General features: G+C 38.2%; 1 protein-coding gene across 2 annotated transcripts; it reads left to right on the top strand.

The window, feature by feature from the left end:
- The first annotated feature begins 1,855 nt into the window (after positions 1 to 1,855).
- kpna6 (karyopherin alpha 6 (importin alpha 7)) lies at positions 1,856 to 20,686 on the top strand. 2 transcript variants are annotated; one of them, XM_057354632.1, is made up of 14 exons: positions 1,856 to 1,969; positions 8,755 to 8,888; positions 10,734 to 10,829; positions 11,044 to 11,143; positions 11,230 to 11,324; positions 11,586 to 11,717; positions 12,121 to 12,209; positions 13,463 to 13,562; positions 13,809 to 13,972; positions 14,131 to 14,209; positions 14,313 to 14,438; positions 14,605 to 14,732; positions 16,099 to 16,277; positions 16,833 to 20,686. In XM_057354632.1, exons 1-14 carry the CDS (start codon positions 1,966 to 1,968, stop codon positions 17,018 to 17,020), a joined length of 1,614 nt encoding a protein of 537 aa, XP_057210615.1. In that variant the 5' UTR covers positions 1,856 to 1,965; the 3' UTR covers positions 17,021 to 20,686. The 2 variants fall into 2 exon arrangements, with proteins under 2 accessions (XP_057210615.1, XP_057210613.1); XM_057354630.1 differs by having other exon boundaries at positions 1,864 to 1,969; positions 8,752 to 8,888.
- Positions 20,687 to 21,703: the final 1,017 nt, after the last annotated feature.

Here is a 21,703-nt window from a genome sequence, read left to right on the forward strand (position 1 = left end):
ACGTCAGCAGTACTGGTAATGTTGCATAGCTAAAGACCTTATGCATTTCATTATTTCACATGGCCATAGTTTACGAAGCCACGGGGTGTCAGTATCATCGGCTGATCAAATCTCATGGCCTGAGTCTCCTTTGGGGCTCACTGAGTTAATCCAACGTTGCCACCAAGTGTTCATTGAATGCAGTGCCGTCAGGAGCTGTACTGTAATTTATCGATCGGAACCGCAGCAACAGATTCTGAACAGCAGCCACAGACAGGAGGGGCGGAGCTTGCGTTCTTACGCGAAGTCGCGCCACCTAGAGTCTTGGAGTGTGATTTGCTATCGTTACACGCGAAAACGTCATATTCTTAAATAAGGCTACTTTTCAGGTCTTACATGTGTAAGTAATAATAATACATTAAGGTATAGTACAAAAAGCCATTTAAAACATCAATCTTGTGTAGAATTATTGTATAATGAATGTGTTTTATTGTATTAGCTTGTGTGTTCTTGTTGATGGTGTTAGAAATAATGTTTCAAACTTGTGGGCAAGCACTGAAGTGAGGGCGGAGTTATTGACGACAAGCATGGCGGAGACCACGGTGAGTTGTGTGCAATAGTGGTGGCGAGATGAAGCCTCGTGAAGCTTTGAAGCTTTTTAGCCAAGTGGTTCACAAAAGTGTTCATTTCTCGAGGCTTCAGTGGCTCACAATACCATCTGGTGGCCAAAGAGTGTAAAACAAGCAGATACATTACAGATGTGGTCTGTGATACACTGTATTTTGCGTCAGTTAAGGCTAAGAAATAACGGTGAAGAAAAAAATCAATTTTCACATAGACTAATCTATTTATATGAATATAATGTGTATTTTCTGGTGGTATATCATATAATTATTGTATAACATAACTGTGTAATTAACTTATTGGCTTGAAATTAATGGGGCCATAAAATGTGTGTAAAATCAATTATTTGGTCATAATAGGCAGAAGGGGCAATATTATTATTCTAAAACTGGAAAGTGTCTGGGTTTAACTGGGCAGAGAATGTGCTTGTGGTACTACTGTAGCTGTCAAAATGTCGCGGCAAGATTCGAACCGCTTACTGAACCACTCAGGCGGAAGATAGGCTTCAGACGTCATCTATGACGTCACTGGTCTAAAGGATTTCTCGACAAACGCTCCGAAGCCTCGGCTCAGAACGTAACATCACTACCGACCGGAGCGCATTGATGGAGCCACAAGACTGCAAAGACAATCCATCCCAAGCTCCACATATTGCCACATTTAGGGCATAAAATATAAATATTTATATTTTCAATGCCTTCACATTGAAAGAATAAAAGAATGAAAGAAAGTATTATATTATTGCATTATTCATGATGTGAAGCAAAAATCTGCCTTAAATGAAACGATCAATAGTTTAGTATTTATATTTCGTAACTTTTGTATTTATTTATGTATTTTAATACTATTATTAGCCATTTTTAGCAAAAACAAATTTAGCAATTTTGCTAGGCCTATGCGTTTGTCATTTTGATAACAAATATCTTGCTATATGATATTAATACATTTTTATTTTAGTTTTATTTTTTTGTTTATTATTCTAATTTTAGAGCTTTAAACTTTTTTCAGCTTATTTCTGAGGCAACATTTAAATTTTTCATTTAGTTTGGGGTTTTTCCTTAATTTTTAGGCCAATATTTTATTTGACTTCAATGAACAGAAATGTTTTCAAAGTTTTAATTTGAGTAAACTTTAATTACCTTGTTCCACACAGACAGTTGCCGAGACGGTTCGTTTAAGTTGGCTGACTGCGCTCGCTCGTGTCATAGGACACAAATTAGAAACGCTGTCATTAGGTTTGTCTCCTTTGTCTCGCCGTAGCTCGCCGACATATTGTTTGTGAGGAGCAAATTCTCGGAGAGGCAAGAGCGTTGAGATTTCAGCTTTGGTATTACCAGTGCGTATATCAGTAAAGAAATCACGATGGGTAAGTATCCAACCTGTGCTGATTTTTGTCGCGTTCGTTCTGTTATTCGTGTCTTTTGGGAAGCGGATCTGTAGGCAAAAACGAGATGAGCTACATCATGTCAGTTACGTTAAATTATGAGTGTAAAGGGCCAGTTAGCTTAGCATACGGATTTGCTGGCGTTATATGCTTTCCAATGAACCTGATAGCAAATATTTGAACTTTTAACAGTCTTAACAAGTTTCTGTTTGGTTAATTAGGGTTTGTCGAAGATTGAAGGTGTGTTTGAGGCGTTACTCCGTTGTTAACGCTTGGTCATGTTGCAGTCAGTGGTTATGAAACCGTACCATGTTTGAGTCAACACTGGCGCTTATCAGGAAATGCCCATACGTTACACACGGAGACCTAGTGAGCTGACTATCTAGACAGCGTTTTTGAGCATCATAGTCTAGTTCAGTGGTTCTCAAACTTTTTCGTTGTAAGGTCCCCTTTGTGTAGGGTGTATCGCTTTGCGGGCCCCCAAATAAAGACTTATAATTAGAATTTGATTAGAAGATTAGAATTAGAAAATTTGAATATGTTTTTTATTTAATACAAATTCTGTTATATAATGCTCAGATATCAATTCTTTTGGTTTGTGGGCTTATTCTTCTGATGTTTGATTGCATAAAATGTATGATGCATTTCTAAATTTCGTAAATCTCACAAAATATGTGGCCTCCCTGGATCCATCTTGGGGCCCACAGTTTGAGAACCACTGGTGTAGTTAACTTTGTCGACGCAAATAGCTGTTTTTTATTTTAATCGTTAAATTATATAATTATTGAAGTTTAGTTTAAAAGTTGGAAATGTGCCCTCTGTAATTGTTCTAAACTGTTTTAATGTGTAATAAAACATGCCCTGTTACATGTTACACCAGGTTTAAATGATACTGAATTGGGATGGTTTGAAGGGAGGAAGAGGATGGGACAGGAATGATGGTGAGCTCAGATGTCTAGCTGATGCTGCTCTGGCTCTTCCTGTCTTATACTATTTCGAAGAATCATCACAATTGAAATTCATACGAGATCTGGCAGCGTTTTAGCTTCTAGTTGGGAGGTTTTCCACACACATTGGCATTTTAGTTTGCAATGTGAGTATGCTGACCTTAGCTTCCTGGCAGCCAGTGGTCAGTTTAGACCTCACTTTCACAGATTTTCCTGTAAAATGGCATTTTCTCATCTTTCTTTTGATACTGAAGTCATCGATTGAAAGCTTTAATTCCATCTGCTCAGTTTGTTCTCAGATTGCTCAAACTGCTCATGTTGTCCTTGGACTTTTTTATACTGCGGCAAGCCATAACGTTTACCTTTCTATTGCAATCTCAGTTATAAGCATGTATATTTATCTCAAGTGTGTGTTGAAGCCAAATTGAAAGTCCTGCAAAATCCAACCTGTCAACTCAAATTATAATATTAATATGTCTTTATTATAAGATTACCGTTGTTAATTAGAGTAAGATAAGGATACCGTTTCGAACACTGATTTTGTGTACTTGCTCACCACCTGATTTTTTTACCAAAAAAGTTACAGATTTAAATTCCATTAAAACTCATTGTCAAGTTCAAAGCAGGTTACAGAACGACCTCCGCTGTTTGTGCCAAATGCTGTGTCTTTAAGCCATAGCAAACACGGTTCTTTAAAATAGTTTGTGCAGCGGGCACAGCCCACGCTGCTATTTGTGAGACCCATGTGATGGGGAACTATGTCAGTAATGGAGCACTTGAACTGGTGTAGAGCTACAGCTTGCTTGGCATCCAATCTAAATTTGTAAAACCGAGTCATTTTGATGTCTTTTCTCTTTAGAACTGATGCATTCTCACCAAAATCCAAGATGTCAAGCATGATTTTTTCTTTTTTTTAAAGAGTACATTCCTCGAGATCATAAAAAATACATTTCATGAAGTGTTTAATTTTGCCGTGTTTGAATGTAAGCAATCTGCCAAGTCGAATCTTTAACCACAATGTATCTACGTCACTAGAAATAATCCCCGCCTAGGACTGACTGCGAAAACTTAACTCTCTCCTCCCCAAACACTGTACTAGCTAGTTCATGACGTGTGCATCATGTCTAAGAGAAGCTGTGTTCTATGTAGTGAAACTAAGTCAGTCTTATTTTCACTACCAAAGGAAGAACTTCTGAGGAAAAAATGGTTACTATTTATTTTTCAAACGACACCAAAGGAGTATAAACCGAACGTTTTACTTTGCGCGCGTCATTTTACCGAAGATTGCTTCATCAATCTTGGCGCCTTTACTGCAGGATACATTAAACGTCTTTCCTTAAAAGATGTTGCAATACCAACTTTATTTGGACCTGTAAGCTCCACCGAATCACAACCTGTAAGTGTGACTCTTTATTTTTGTCTTTACTTAAAATTAAATTTGTGTGACGTTATCTCATGTCTGTGTTTAGCTAACGTTGCCGTTATTTTTGGGGTTGTTACTGTTTGTTTACCTAACGTTAGCTATAAGCTCGTTGCGCAAATGTAAGTGTTCAACCATATTAACTCACAAAGTCTTTATTTCAAGAACTGCGTGGTGTACTATAGTTATAATAACATCTGAAGATACGAACACCGTACACTGTATGCCGTGATAACTAACTGTTACAAGATAAGTGTCTAAAACAGTCCTTTTTCTTACTGGCATCTGTATAAGGATTAAAGAATGATTCGTCAGACTCGGGCTCGAACTGGTAAGGTAAAATCGACGCCATCTCTCTCTATACACTGTTAATATCCAACCACCTGCAAACCGTAATACAGCAGTAATGATAGGCGGTCCATTTGCGACACATGCTGAACGCGTTTGACCAATCACAGCAGACTAGACCATTTGACCAATCACAGCAGACTAGACCATCTGACCAATCACAGCAGACTACACTATCTGACCAATCAGATCAGACTACGCTGGCGGAAAGGCGGAGATTACACAGATGAATCGCGGAACGAATCATTTGAGAGTCAGTCAAGTAAGGTAATAAAAACTGCTTATTATTACGAAATAATAGTATTTTTACATCATGTATGTACATAAACTTGTTGTCGGACACTCCATAAACCAAAATAAGCCCTTAAAAATATTGAGGAATGTACTCTTTAAAAGGTCTGACATATTTAAAGCAACAATATGGAAGAATTTTGTTATGAAATATCCAAAAATCACTTGCACAGTGTGATATATTTCATGCAGTTGTGTACTTACATTATCCCAAATGTTCCCAAGAATGTGCAAATCCAGAGAAATTCCTATTTAAAACAATGGCCCGTCCCTTGTCTCCCTTGTATTTGTCGCATATCAGTGACTTAATATCCAGTGCTCCGCACTACCCTCAGTTTCCGGTTGTAGAAACTACGGCAACACGCAAATGAGGAAGTGGTTATACAGCATCTGGGACACAGCATCTGTTGTTCTGTTATTATGGATAACGATTACTCTTTGGCGAGTAAAGGAAACTCAAAAAAGTGTAAACGTAGGCCAAATGAGGCAAGCAGGCTTATGGACAAACGAAGAAATAAAACAAGGATTAATATAGTTTTTAATATTAATAAAACCGTTTTCTAAATGGAGAAAGCTTCGCGACCAACTTGGACTCAACAGAGACTCTGCTCTCGCATGTGTTTTAAATAGACAGCTAAGCACTTTTTTTATTAATTATTATTTGAATAGTTATGAATGCAGTTACCCTATGAAATACAATATATGTCGCACAAAAATATGTAGCCAATAACGTTACTTGTAAATACTGTGGGTTCGTTCCAATTTACTTGGAAAGTTTTAAACGTGTAAAACTGTGTAGCATTACGCTACCAATTCAATTGACAAAGTCCAATATCAGTCGCGGGCTAACGTAGCATTACGTATCAACGTAGCAAGCTAATTCATTACGATGACATAAAATAAATTAATTCCCTCGTCCGTGAACATGATGGGCGATCTCCATACGCCTCTGGATGGTGAAAACGGCATGTCCCATAATTCCACTCTCCTACATAACGTCATTTAGCTTCGCCTTTTGTTGCTGTTACGAAAGTGTGCCATCTACCGGTCTAAATATTCCATATTGTGGCTTTAAAGCTATTTTTAACAATTTTTATGAAACAAGACCTTCAAAATTTCATTACCGTAACAGCCTAAAAATGTCAATACCATATCATGTTTTGCTAAAAAAAGAGAAGCCAATATGATTTGAGAATATCTAGTAAAAAATCTGGCTTTTTTTCAGAAAGTTTTAATTTTACTCTATTTAAATTACAACATATCATGCGCCCAGAAATAGCTGGATGTGTTGCGGAAGTGAGATTTTCAGCAGAAAATGCTATAAAATACAAAAATAATTAATTCCTATGTTAAAATTATTCTTTGTGCAAGATATAGAACACAGCTGTATTTATTATTATACTTTTTTGTTACTGAATTATACATTTTGGCACGGTTTCACAGACGGGGCTCAGCTTAAGCCAGGACTAACCCTTAGTTAAATTAGGATATTTAAGTTACTTTTATAAAAATGCACTAGTTAAAAACATTACTGGTGTGCATCTTGAGACAATACAATGGCGCTGACATATTTGAAGATGTTTTAAGGTGTGTTATTTTCAGTTAAGACTGCTCAAGCATTCATTTTAGTCTGGGACTAGCCTTAAACCTTGTCTGTGAAACCGGGTACATATGTTTAAAATCATTACCGCCATGATGTTTTGGTGGTATTGTGACCTTATTGCTTTTGATGTGCAACTACTGTACATTGAAAGCTATGCATATGAAACATAAAGACAAACCGATTAGTTATCAGCAGCCGTAAATCTCGAACTTCCAAAAAGTGTTTTTCTCCAAAACTGCAGATCTTTACAGATTAAAGGTCATGGAGGCACCTTCGCATGGTGCCAATGCTGATTTGGGATTATTTCTTTTCTTTTAGCTTCTTAAGAATAAGATTATACAGCCGAAATGAGAGCTGATCCAAGATCAGCAGTTGTGCTCCGAGGTGTGTTTGCGCCCTGCTGTGCATTAGGTAGATCTAGCCAGTCATCGTTTGTAGTCTCCTCTACACCCAAGCCGTGCAAATGCTGAGACAGGCCACTTTCGCTGCTTGCTCATGCAAACAGTGTTTAGACGCCCTCAATAAAAGTGGTTTTGCTAACTAACTCCCGATGGCTCGGTCCAAGTGCCCCGTGCTCAGCACAAACAGAACGGAGTGAGTAATGAACATGAAGATAGCTGCTGAGATTGCTCAAACAATTTCTCCTCCGTTCATTGTTTTGTTTTGAAGGGTAGGAGGGTGAAATAGGCTACGTGCGTCAAAATTCGTTTTCCTCTTGTTCATTGGCGCTATGTCTGCTCTTGCATATGGCACGGAGCAAACATATATTCTTTGTCCACACCAGACAGGTTGTGCAGGTCTTGCACTTATTAGTAGGGATGCACCGATATCGGTATCGGCCCGATACCGACCCAATACCAAGCTCATGTACTCGTACTCGTAATGACACACCGATACCTCACGTGACATACATAGAGCCCTATGATTTCCGCAATGCGGAAAACGCAGATGGAATCCAGGCAAGAAAACAGAATTTGCTGTGCAACACGGAATGGCACGGAATCTGGCAAATGTAATCCTACCAAGAAATTAGCACTGAAATTAGGAAATTAAATTTCCTAACAAGAAATTGGCACTGAACTGCTAACGTAACAGCTAACGAAATATTCAGATACTGTTTAAATATGTATTCTGCTTGTTTTGCGTTACCGTGTGTGAAAGAGTGGTGCGGTTGCGTGTACTGAACGCATTGTGCTTGTGGAGCTTTCAGCGCCAGCGTTTCACTGCACGAGGACACGAACACATAAACAAACACCATTTGCGGAGTATATTGTTTACTTTAGTAAACTGAAGTAAATGTGTTAGTAAAATTGTGCTACTTATCATTAAAAAATAGAACTTAATTAAAAAATAGTACTTAAATTTAAGTAGACCTAAAAACAAAAGAAAAAAGAAAATGTACCAGTAAGATACTGGTTTATTAACATAATTGTACATTATACAGGCATCGGTTATAGATATCGGCGAGTACCAGAAAAAAAATATCAGTACTCGTACTTTAAAAATGGTATCTGTGCATCCCTACTTATTAGTAGATCATTGACTGAGAAATGTACTTTATCATTTTTATTAGAGATGCACCGATATGTAAATTTTGGCCGATAACTGATCATTCTTTAACATTGGAAGCCAATAACCGATATATTGGCCGATATACAGCATCTAAATATCAATTTAAAATTCCCTAAGACTGAAACAAAATGCAAAACGTGGACAACTGCTTTTATTTGAAAACATTTACTGCAGAAAACAAGGTAAACATTAGATTTTTCCCCTGAAAATCATGTACCAAGGACATGACATGTACTTTACACCAGGAAATGATTTATGATTTATGGCTATAATATATCGGCCTAAATTTTATTATCGGCCGATACCGATAACATTAAAATGACCATTTATCGGCCGATACCGATATTGCCGATGATTTATCGTGCATCCCTTATTTTTATTGGCTGTATCACAGTAACTCTGCATCCTAAGTTGCATTCTTACACAATGCACTGAATATACATGGCCTGAAGTATGAAGACAAGCTTTGCTTGCTATTTCAGCTACACGACTAACAGAAATATAGTATGGTTTTGAAGTGAAAAATTATTAAACGTTTTACACGCAATTGATATTTGACCAGTTTCTGGTTTGTCCTGCTCAGCAGAGCCCTCAGCGAGTCCTGCGAAGGATAATTTCAGGATGAACCGCTACAAGAACAAAGCACTCAACCTGGAGGAGATGCGTCGGAGGAGAGAGGAGGAAGGGATTCAGTTGAGGAAACAGAAACGAGAGCAACAGGTGACTTTACATTTGCTTTTACATTTGCATTTACTTACACTTGTTCATTTGCTATGTGATGGGCTTTTTTATTTCAAAATGAAATCAAAATTACCTTATTTCAGTCATTTTCTTTCCATCTGTGTTAACTGTTGTCAGTTACACCATGTGTGGCATTTAACTCTTTTCAGACATTGACAAGATTTCCGTTGTTTATGGTGACACAACACTTCCCTGTCATATAAGAATTGAGAAGCACCCCAGGGTATTCTTATTTGTGCATCCTCATTTTCTTTCCTCGTATCTTAGCGCCACCCCCTAGGATACGAGGAAAGAATGTGAGGACAAGATGTGAGGATGAGGATTCAAAACAATTTTATGTATTCACCCTCATCGCTCGCTATATAAAGTTCATTCTCTGCCATCAATATGCCTTCCATCTGTTATATTCCCAGGCTACTTGTTCTGTAGTCTCAGGAAAGGTTCAGTTTTTTTGCAACTACACCACGTATTGTATTGTTTTCTGTAAATTTAAGAATTATATTTTTTTGTGATCTTTTTTTCATTTAATTCATTAAAGAGTACATAACATGATCATGAGAATGACATTTCATGCGGTGTGTAATGTTGCCGTGTTTGAAAGTAAGCTGTCTGCCAAGTTTTAAATCCGAAGGTGAATGAATAAGAAAGTTATAGGCTTGGAAAAAAGGGAGTTGACTCTGAATCACGCAAATGAGTCGTCCCTAGTCCGATTCGTGAACCGCCGTGGATGTACCTCACTACATAAAGTCCCCTCCTACGTTTTGCTAGTACTGCCCGCGAAAACTTCACTCTTCTCCCCCAAACACTGTAGCTCGTGAGCCTCATTTGCGGTAGACCAATCACAGCAGACTAGACCATCTGACCAATCACGTCAGACTAGGCTAGAGGAAAGGAGGGGATTAGACAGATGAATCGCGGAACGTATCATTTGAGAGTCAGTCAAGAAGTAAGATAAGAATAACTGCCTATTATTATGAAATAAGTGTTTTTACATTTTCTATGTACATAAACTTGTTGTTGGACACTCCATAAACCAAAGCAGGACTTTAAAAATCCCTAGTTATGTACTCTTTAATGCATTTAATAAATGCAACATTGTACAATGCGTTCAATAAAAAAACTTTTGAATGGAATTTAATCAAATATCTAAAGAAAATCCTTTTCTTTAAATATTGTTAATAATCGGGATAAGAAACGAGTGCCATTATAAGAGTGTGATACAAACATGAGAATGTTTTTTATGCTGAAAGGTGCTTATGAATGTAGTGGTTCTAATGTTGTTGTTTTTTTTCCTTTTCTGGGTGAAGGGGATTATCACAAGACAAAATAATATATATAAATATAGATGTAAAACAAAGTAGAAGGAAATAATTGGAACTATTGGGAAAAATATTATGTCTTTAAAGAAACTTTTTTTGTATACTTGTACTATATATGTTTGAAACGAGAGACATAATAAAGTATAGAGAAAAAGAATTGAATCAAATATCAGAGCATTAATTTAAAACATAAAAATTAAAAATGAAGTTACATTTAAAAAAGCAACATTTTTACATGCGTCCAAAAACAAACTCGTTATAAATCTCGGTATATTTTAATCATTATTCTGTATTCAATCTGGACAAGGTCCAGAACAAATGAAGAGATTTCTTCAAAGCAGAAGCTATGGTTTTTATTATATATTCAGAGAAGAAAATATTCTGGGGGCCATCAAAGTTTTGTGAAAATGATCAAAAGTCTTGTTGGTCCTGTTCTGTTAGGGAAAGCCAGATAAAAAATGCTTTAACTTGCACCATTGATTTCATTCTCAAACTCTTTTGGCAGCTATTTAAGAGGAGAAACGTGGAGCTACTTGGTGAAGAAGGGGGAATGATTGACAGTCCTCTCATGGACTCCGATGTCACTTCCACCACAGCTGGAGTAAGTTCAAACCAATGGCATAGTTTGCTTTCTCTCATTGCATCAGTCACAGACTGCGGTAACTCTGGGACTGTTGTTAGTAGTGCATAATGACTCTTTAATTCTGTAAGTACTTATTGATTTGGAGCTCTAAGAGGTGCAAATCCTGACTTGAAACAAATGAAGGTCATTGATTCAGACCAAGTTTGCAAACTGTGTTCTTGTGTGTTTGTAGGATGGAGTAATTACAAGGGATATGGTTGAAATGCTTTTCTCAGAAGATCCTGAAATGCAGCTGGTCACAACACAAAGGTTCAGAAAACTGCTTTCGAAAGGTATCTGTGGCAAACGCGTGTCTGCACCTCAACACTGTTCCAGGTCCTTGAATTTTGAGTTTTAACTTCATCCTTGTGTTGGGCAGAACCTAATCCACCTATTGATGAAGTGATCGGCACACCAGGTGTTGTGAACAGATTTGTCGAGTTCCTTCAGAAAAGTACCAATTGCACATTACAGGTGAGATTTTATTGCAGTTTTCAACACCGTTGCATCAAATTAAATAGTAATATTTGCTAAGAACAAACCCCTAACCTGAAGTGTAAACCCAAAATATTCACTGGGCAACAACCTAGTAACGAACACCCTAGCAACCACCCAAAATACTCTAGCATCTTGGCGGCTGGTTTTGTATGCACAAGCTCATACACAAACTCATTAGATGTACGTTTTGGAGGTATTGAAGAGAACAAAGATCATTGAAAGTGCGTATCTCCTCAGTTCGAGGCTGCTTGGGCACTGACCAACATCGCATCCGGAACATCTCAGCAGACAAAGTTCGTTATCGAGGCCGGTGCTGTACCCGTGTTTATCGAGCTCCTCGACTCTGAGTTTGAAGATGTTCAGGAACAGGTACAAACATGAAAGAATTATGAAGTTGAAAAAAATAACAAAATCACATTATGCATATTATGATGGTTTGCAATAACATTGTCAGATTTGTTTTTATGTATTGCATCAGTAAAACATGGCTATTCAGTTGTAGACGTTGTAATGATGCTTTCTTTATAAAGAAAGGATATGTAATGTATGTTGGTGTATTGTACATTTATGGTATATTTAATTTTCAGGTTTTAGAATTACTTTAATATGAACGAAATGGATTTTACAAACTCATTTTGCATATCACATGTTGCATTATTTAGCAAGTTATCGCACGTCACATTTTGTGCAGCCCTAGTTATTTCTATAATATTTATAGTTTGTTCCCAGTGAGTACATGTACTGACCTATTGCATCTCTCTTTGTGCCACAGGCTGTTTGGGCTTTAGGAAACATTGCCGGAGACAGTGCTGTGTGCAGAGATTATGTGTTAAACTGTAATATCCTTCCACCTCTGCTAATGTGAGTACTCATTTACTCTGACATAGCAAGTAGTAAAAGATCATATGCATTTACTGTCATTATTGCTAGATAATCTTGCGCAGGATGATTAAACACTTAATACCCGGGTTTCCATCCAATGTTGCAAATTTAGCTAATGCTCAAAATTGGAATATCGCATAAAACATTTGCGAATAGCACCATTTCCATCCAACTAGTTAATCGTCGCTGCCTAATAAACTGCCACTAAATATATAAATAAATAAGTAAGAGAAGCCACTGAATATAATCATTTTCATATATAATAATATTTGCGCAAGCAGACGATTGCGAAACACAATAAATGCGGTGCTTTTGTGGATGCCTGCTGTTTGGGGAACACAGACGTGACAGTTCTAAGTGGCAATTACAGAAATACTTTGACGACTTTGCTCAGGCATTTAAGAATGACCATAACAACATTTCTGATGCCGTGTAACAAGTTTAGTACTCTGGTTAGTCAGGTTATGCCATCTCATAGTGTAGAAACGTGACTTTTTGGAGGAATTTATTGGGCAAATGCGTTTCCATCTCCCATTATTCGCATGAACACCTTTTTCGCAAAAATGAAAAACCACCTCAAGCGAGCTTAAAAACTTTTTTTCGAGTTGAGGGTTTTTAATTCTAAATTTAGCATTTCCATCACTCGTTTCTGATGAGAAACTTCAAAATGCGAATAAAACCAGAATGATGGAAACCGGCTTATTGACTACCATAGTAGGAAAAATTATTGTGTCTTTTTTGTTCCGTAGAACACAAAATTTGATTTTTTGAAGAATTTAGGAAAGTAAACAGTTCTGGGCTACCTTTGACCACCAATTTTCTCTACTATTGTAGTCAATGCTGTTCCTTCGTACTAATGTAGAAATGTAAGTTGCTAACATTCTTCCAAATATCTTTCTTTGTGTTCAACTAAACAAAGAAATTTATATGGGGTAAGGAGTAATTCATGACAGATGTTTCACTTTTGGGTGGAGTATCCCTTTAAAATAAGGGTAATGTGATAAAAAGGTGTTGTTTGTACGTTGTCTAGAAAAGTATGAGTCACAGCACAGCCATGTAAGAAGTAGGTTGACTTGTACAGTTAATTTGTCTTTATTCACGCATGCAATGTCACCATTAACCAATCAGAATGAGGTATTCTGTCATTTTTTGTTTAACACTGCAAAGAATGTTAACATTCAGTGCAATGATAGATATGTTTTCTTAAAAATACTTCTTTTTGTTTTCCTCAGGCTGCTGACCAGATCCACTCGTCTCACAATGACTAGGAATGCTGTGTGGGCATTGTCCAACCTCTGCAGAGGCAAGAGTCCAGCTCCAGACTTTGAGAAGGTCTCTGTTCGCCTGGGTTTCTTCTCTATCCCTTGACAACACGCGAATGCAGCTGAAGTTTTCTCAGTCGTAATGTTCAGATGCAGTCTGATTATGCCTGTTTAAACGTATCTAATTTAGGTCTCAGGCATCCGTGTACCACAATAGCAGCACACATTCATTGCATTAAGTGAAATGACACCCTTTCACTTAACCTGTTGTTAACTCGTATTAAAACAAATTGTTTATTATCTTTTGCACCTGTAGGTGTCCCCGTGCTTGCCTGTGCTGTCCCGTCTGTTGTTCAGCAGCGACCCAGACCTGCTGGCTGATGCTTGTTGGGCTTTGTCCTATCTCTCAGATGGACCTAATGAAAAAATCCAGGCAGTTATTGATTCAGGAGTTTGCAGGAGGCTGGTGGAACTACTTATGTGAGTCAGCCTATGAAAATCAGAGATTGCAATTTGCAAAACCAGTACTGCAATTGTGCTTATTTTGATCTTCTATATCTGTACACTCTCTAACCTTGTTTGTGGTTGTATATGTTGATCTTGTAGTGTTAGCTGATGACTTCTATTTGTTCTCTCAGGCACTCAGATTACAAGGTGGCCTCTCCCGCTCTGAGGGCTGTTGGAAACATTGTGACAGGAGATGATATTCAGACCCAGGTGTGTGTTTTTCTGTTGGTCTTCATGTTTCATTATCTCCAGCTTTAGGCTCGGGAGACGGATGATCTCCCTCACGCTCTCTGTCTCTCCGCCCTCACCGCAGGTGGTGTTGAACTGCTCGGCTCTCCCTTGCCTGCTTCACCTGCTCAGCAGTGCCAAGGAGTCCATCAGAAAAGAGGCCTGCTGGACCATCTCCAACATCACAGCAGGAAACCGAGGCCAGATTCAGGTGCGCCCCGACTTGCACTCCACATCTGCCATCCATGGCAGGTTTCGGCTTGTTTGTCATGCACGGCAGGGTCACGGTTGCACCCTTAAACTGACAATTGTGTACGGGGGGGGGGCGGGGAGGTTATTTTTGGATTTCATCTTCTGTTTTTTTTCTCTCCCTTTAGGCGGTAATAGATGCAAACATCTTCCCTGTACTGATAGAGATCCTACAGAAAGCAGAGTTCCGCACCAGGAAGGAGGCAGCGTGGGCGATCACTAATGCCACGTCAGGTGGCACGCCCGAGCAGATCAGGTGAGCTTCTGGTGTGCGGTGTAGGGGGTCATATGGTGGGAAATCATCTTAATATCTCAAAGGAATAGTTCACAAAAAATCCAATTCTTTATATTAGTCTTTCTTCAGTGGAGCACAAAAGAAGATATTTTGAGATATGTCTGAGTGGTTTCATGTCTGTACAATAGAAGTCAATGGGGGCTAATGTCGTTGGGGCACCAACCTTCTTCAAAAGATCTTCTTTTGTGTTCTTCAGAAGAAAGAAGTTCATACAAGTTTGGAATAACAAGAGTGTGAGTAAATGATGAAAGAATTTTCACTTTTGGATGTTGACGTAGGAACAGACTACACTCTCATTGAGATACTGTATAATTCAGTTTAGTCAAGTCTATAAATTGTCTCCAGGTAGCACTGTCATATAAGTTTGTCATGAGAGCTTATTTAAAGCGTTACCATAATCGCCGTTGGGTCTTCTCAAATTGCTTTTGGCTCGCCATAAGTGCTAATCTTAGCGATGCAGCCTTGTTCTCCCCGGCCCACTTCTGCTGTTTATCTAGATTGAATTACAGTGCGGTCCAGCTTTCTCAGAAATGTCTCCATGCTGTCTTATGACGTCGCTTAGTCTGAAAGCAGCAGCGTGCTCAGTGTTTATTACAGCTTCAGTTTTGACCAGAAGTGCACTAATAGCATTCTTCCGCCACCGGTGCCAATGCGGTGCTTCATTACACCAATCAGCTTGTGAAATGTACTGACTGATTACTTCAACAAGAGCACTTATTATTTACATTACCGCTTGCCATTTCAGTGAGATTTAATAGGGAACAGTTCTTGGTGAAAACCAGCCAATTGGACGACGTTCTTTGGTCCAGGCATCGATCCAGCTGTTTGGTTTGGCTGTGTGGAGCTTTGCAGTTTCACAGATAGTTAAAGTAATAGTCCACCCAAAAATGAAAACATTCGGTCATTATTTACACGTCCTCATGTTATCTTAAACCTGCTTGCTTTCTTCTGCTGAACACAAAATAAGATAATTTGTAAAATGTTGGTAACAGAAAACTGTTGGTCCCCATTGACTTGCATTGGTTATGTGTGTCCATACAATAGAAGTCAAGGGGGACCAACGTTTTTTTTGGTTACCAACAATCTTCAAAATCTCTTTATTTGTGTTTTGCATAAGAAAGAAAGTCACACATGTTTAAAATGCCAAGAGGGTGAATAAATGATGACATTATTGTCATTTTTAGGTGAAGTATTCCTTTAAGGGCTTAGGGCGGTATGTGTTTTTGCACCATCAGCCTTGTCAAAACATAATTTTAATGCTATTCTAGAGTTATTGTCACATGATCAAGTATTTGTCTCAAAAACGTTGTCTGTCTTTTCTCTGTAGGTATCTGGTAAATTTGGGCTGCATTAAGCCTCTTTGTGATCTCCTGACGGTCATGGACTCTAAAATCGTGCTGGTGTCTCTGAATGGTCTGGAGAACATCCTCAGACTGGGCGAACAGGAGGCCAAACAGAACGGCAGCGGCCTCAACCCGTACTGCAGTCTCATCGAGGAGGCCTACGGTAACATTATCATCCAAATACATCGGTTTTTCGTAGACTCATTCATATGAACAGTTTGACAAGCCAATGTTAAAGGGATAGTTCATCCAAAAATGAAAATTCTGTCAAGTTGTTCCAAACCTGAATACATTTCTTTGTTGAGATTACTGGGGCACCATTGACTACCATAGTAGAAACTTTTTTATGGTTGTCAAAGTTGACCCAGAACTGTTTCTTTTGCTAAATTCTTCAAAATATCTTTTATGTGCAACAGAACAAAACAAAAAAATACAATAATATTGCATACAATGGTAGTTTGGTAATAATATTGACTATGCAATGGTAGTCAATGGTGCCCCAGAAATCTTAGTTCCTAACATTCTTTCAGATGTCTTTTTTTAGTTTTCAAACAAAGAAAGAAATTTATAAAGGTTTGTAACAACTTGAGTGTGAGTAAATAATGAAAGATTTTTTCATATTTGGGTGAACTCTCCCTTTAATTCTATTCATAACGTGACAGTAATAAAGTCATTTAAGGTACCTAATAATCTCTTTTTGTGACCTCTCATCTGCCAGGGTTGGACAAAATTGAGTTCTTACAGAGTCACGAGAATCAGGAGATTTACCAGAAAGCCTTCGACCTCATTGAGCACTATTTTGGAGTCGAGGAGGAAGATGTCAATCTGGCTCCACAGGTGGACGAGAACCAACAGCAGTTCCTGTTTCCACAGCAGGAAGCTCCCATGGAGGGCTTCCAGCTATAACCCCCCATCAGACTCCTCCAAACCACCCCCTGACCTTTCCCTGCACTCCGTATCGGTCCTGAAACGCATGGCGCAACGGTTGACATCCAAGCTAATGAAATCGCGACGCAGACTGATTTATGTACACTGAGGTGTTTCACGCAGAGGAACTGCCTCCTCACACCCAGCTTCATGAGCTGGATTTTATTTTCCTTTTTCTTTCCCAACTCAATGATGCAGCTAAATAACCATCCCCTCAGGTAGAATACGCGGCGCTGTGTCTTTTATTTTTAGGAGAAGTATGCTTCGGTTTTTCTGAAAGATAAGACAGTTGTTTAGTCATCCAATCAAAATCTGAAAATCATTTGTTCTTTTGATCCTTTGATCCTGGTTTGGTTCATTTGATTCTGGTTTCATCAGTTTTGAGTTGTAGAATTCATTCTTTTTGTTCACTATTCATATCTTGGTGATTAAACAGGCCTGGTTTTGTTTGATATACATGCTTATGCTTTATGGACGAAACTCTACGGTTGTTGTTGTTTTTGGTTGAGGAGTCGGACTCTTCAAAGGTTTTCTCATGCGGTTTCATTTCGCTTATTTGTATTCATTGACAAAATAATTTCAGACCATGTAGGGAATCTTTTTGACGTGGTGGTGGGTTGTTGAAATAATCCAGGTGTTTAGTACAGTAATGTCCTAACATTAAGGCTCAACGTTTGGTGCGGTGATTTAAAGGGATAGTTCACCCAAAAATTAAATTTATTTTAACATTCACCCTCATGTCATTCCAAACTTGTATGAGTTTCTTCTGCAGAACACAAAAAGATATTTTGAAGAAAGACACTCTACGCAATTGACTTCCATTGTATGGACACCAAACCATTTTTGAGACAGTGTCTTCTTTTGTGTTCCATGGGAGAGAAAAAATCATACAGGTTTTGAATAACAAAAGGGTGACAGAATTTTTATTTTTGGGTGAACAATCCCTTTAACTAATGAATTAATTTGGGTGAATTAATCCCTATGTAGTGAAGATAATGCCCGGTTTTCTACCAGCAGAGGTGAAATATCTAGTTGTAGAATGTTCGTGGTGTGCAGTGTTATAAATAAGTATTCTTTTGATCTAAAGGCTTTAATTTTGAAATGCGATCTGGGGAAATAAGCACATATCTGAGGGCCGAGAGCTGCACACGATGGTCTTAATTCTGCTCTTGGACTTTTTTCTCTCATTATCGTCATTTGTTGGAGCACATTGCTATCGGTGGGGGGTTCTGGTAGTGTCAGCTGGTTGTTCAGCCCTCGGTATGTGCATGTTAGGGTTTTGCATGGTGTTCTGTTGGTGTCCCTTGCCATATCTTTTGCTCAAATTCAACAGTAAGCTGGATCTCATTTGCCATTAACCATTTAGTCAAGTAGTTCTGGATTCTGTCGTTTTGCAGGTGCTGTAGGTATGGCAAGGAATACATATTTAAATAATAAGAAATTATATGGGCAACAAAATTATATATAAAAGTTATATTTGCACACACGTTGTACACACAAAACCAGCATACACTTCATGAACATGTACACGTACAGAGCATAACGGCAAGAGCAAAATGACTTTCGTAATCTTCTTACATTTGCAACTTTCATACACCGAAATGTTCATGTTAGCTTGTTCTACCTTTTGGCACTTTGAGTTCATGCACTAAAAGCCTAAATTTAAAAGTTAAAATGTCTGGATTAATTTCCCTGAGGAAAGGCTTGATGCGGGACTGAATAATGACTGAGTTTTAAAAAGAGGGTGAGAGAAGTTTAAATATTAACCTCCCTCTCCATATAAAACTTGTAGTCTCTGAGGAAATTTTAAACTGTGAGTAAACTTCAAATGGAATTATGGAGTCATTTTCCCTCTTCCTCCACAATACACCGACTGAAAGGTGCTTCTCTGAGTAAGTGGGTGGGGCTTATTTAAAATGGGAGGGGCCTGCATCCCCGAGAACATAGTGAGACTATTACTGACGGGTGATGCGTGAGGATGTGTAGAAAACGCTGTTCTGGCAGCCGGCACATGTTCTTCAGAGGAGTGAGTTTCTGGTTTTGGTGCAGGTCTTTGTACTAGAAGTATTTTTTTTCTTTGTAAAATGTGGTTCCTCATCAGTACTTCGAGAACCTTTTCGAAATTGTAAGCGTTTTGAAAATACCTCTCCACGATCTGATGTGTACTTTAACAGCAGTATCAAGATGTTCTCTATACAGGGTTCTGTTTCTGTTCATGCCCAAGTTCTGTGATTTACTAGATGACGTTCGTTGCGTTTACAGGAAATCCATCTCAGAACAAGGATGCCACAGTCCGGCTTTGCTCACACCAGAGAAACAGGAAAAATAAGACTGAGGAGAAACAGAACTATGCTCTAAAAACTAAAAAATCTATATAGTGGTCTACAAGACCACTGGGTGGGTTCATATCAAGTTCAAAAGCAAAGAAATTAACTCTTAACGGAAATGCACTCCTATTCACAAAAGTGCCAATCAGACCAACAAAGACAAGAGGCTGATGCGTATCGATCTGTCTTTGATTTTTTTCTTTTTTTATTTACTTGAATGTGCACATGTTTTGTGCAAATATTGCTGCTCTGGTTTCTTGTCTTATAAATTAGAGGTTACGTTGTATGCCACAGTTTCACTAAAGATGTAACGACGGTCTGCTATTTGTACACCAAATTGGTAAAGTCAAGATAAAGGTATGATGATAACAATGCCTCATTTATTGTGCTGGACTAATTCATACTTTTAACAAGTCCAATGCAACATTGAAATGTTGTTTCCGTGTGTACCGCTTGCTTAACATATGTTCTCTTTTGAAAATAGTTCTGTTGGTACAGAGGAACTGAGGATGCATATGATTGAAGGAAGAGCTCCATAGTTTTTGTGTATGTGGATCTTTACGCTCCCCTTTATGAGCGGTCTAGCTCACCATGTAGACCCAGCTATGCTGTGTTCCAAGTCTGGCTCCCCTCTGTGTATAAACGTAGCACAACAACAATCGAATCTGTTCAGGCCTTTTTGCAGACCTTTTGCTCTCAAAGCCAACTTTGACACAAATCTGGGTGTCATACAATCTGTGTACCTCTGTGACTTACATTTAAACTAGAAATTGATGGATTACATTGCTACATTGGCACAATTTAAAGTGGCAGTCCTAGCACTGTTCTTTACTCATTGAAAATAACTTCTGAGAAGTGCAGAACACGACATATTTACAAAAAGGCCACAAACAAGTTGAATTGGGTCTTTATGGTCTTCCGTCCTAGATCTTGTAGATGTTGAATTCTTGAGACTTTTTGTCTCTTCCAAATCTAAAGCCAATGCGTAATGATTGGCTGTGTCTAGTAATGCTGACTCACCTGTTTACAAGGCTACATGTTTGTTGAGTACTTTTCATACATTACTTGCCCAGGTGGATATTGTATCCTGGTTTGGTAATTTTGTTCCTTGTAAATGTATTTATATTTAAATCTTTTTTCCGCCTCTACCTACAATCGCCCAACTTATACTGTGACTGACTTGACTTTACCTTACCGACGATATGAATGGTGATGGACATACAAACGGAACATGTCACACAAACATATACATTAACAATTCTGAACAAATGTTGACGAATTTTTTGTCCAGATACAAATAAAAAGATTGAAAAATGTATGGTTTACGAGCTTTCTTCTGTACGTTTTCTGTCTCTTCGGGAGGGAAAGGAATATAATAAGATCATAATATGATCTTATTATCTCCAGCCTGAAAGTCTGTGCGGAGCAGCTGTCACCCATCTTCACTAATATTTTTAAAGAGCAGGTTTAACGTTTTTTTTAAGTGTCCTAATGTTGTATTAGAGTCCCCAACAACATGTTCAAATGTATCAAAGGTTAAAAAAAGGTGCTATTTTCTTAAAATAAGCATTTAGTATCTATCCATTTCTCAAAGATCCCAAAACGATTCCTCTGAAGCTGTTCAAATGTTCCGCTTCTCTAAGCTCCTCCCTACAGCGAGTCCAGTGTGCTCCGATTGGCCAACTGGCCCAATCAGTTGTGATTGGTCTTTCTTCATACGCTGGGTGTCAGAAACGAAACGCCCATTACCACAGTTCTTATATCAGGAAGGTTTTTGTAAACAAAGACGCTGTAAGTGTATACATGGCATCAGTATTACCATATCAATTCGAGCCCGAGTCCGAGGATGATACCGATGCAGTTGATCAACCTGAAACTCCATCACTAGCACCACTTGATCAAGACGTTTCGCAGTGGTAAGTTAAACTTTGTTGTGAATGACGTGATGTGACATCAATGTAATTGCATTTTGTACTTATTTGAGGTGCACGTGTGGTAACTGCGTTAAAATGCGCAGTGAGGCTGAAAACCTGTGCTGTCAAGAAGTATGACAGGTAAGTTAGAGTAATAACTTCCTGTATTTGTTTGACGGTTTATGTTAATTTCACTTCACAGTATTTAGAATAGCAAGTTTTATGTAGTATTTCCCAAAAATATTTTGATACCATAATATGTATTATTATCATCATCATTTAATAAATCTTTTTCCTTAATAGGTTGTAAAAGGAATTAAAGAAATTCCCGTGCCTCCAATATTCATGACACAACATCCAGGCTTTGAAGCCAACTGTCTTAATCCATATACCTTGCAGAACATTCATAACATATATAGAAG

The sequence above is a fragment of the Triplophysa rosa genome, linkage group LG16 (assembly GCF_024868665.1).
Source record: "Triplophysa rosa linkage group LG16, Trosa_1v2, whole genome shotgun sequence".
In the NCBI taxonomy this organism is placed as follows: domain Eukaryota; kingdom Metazoa; phylum Chordata; class Actinopteri; order Cypriniformes; family Nemacheilidae; genus Triplophysa; species Triplophysa rosa.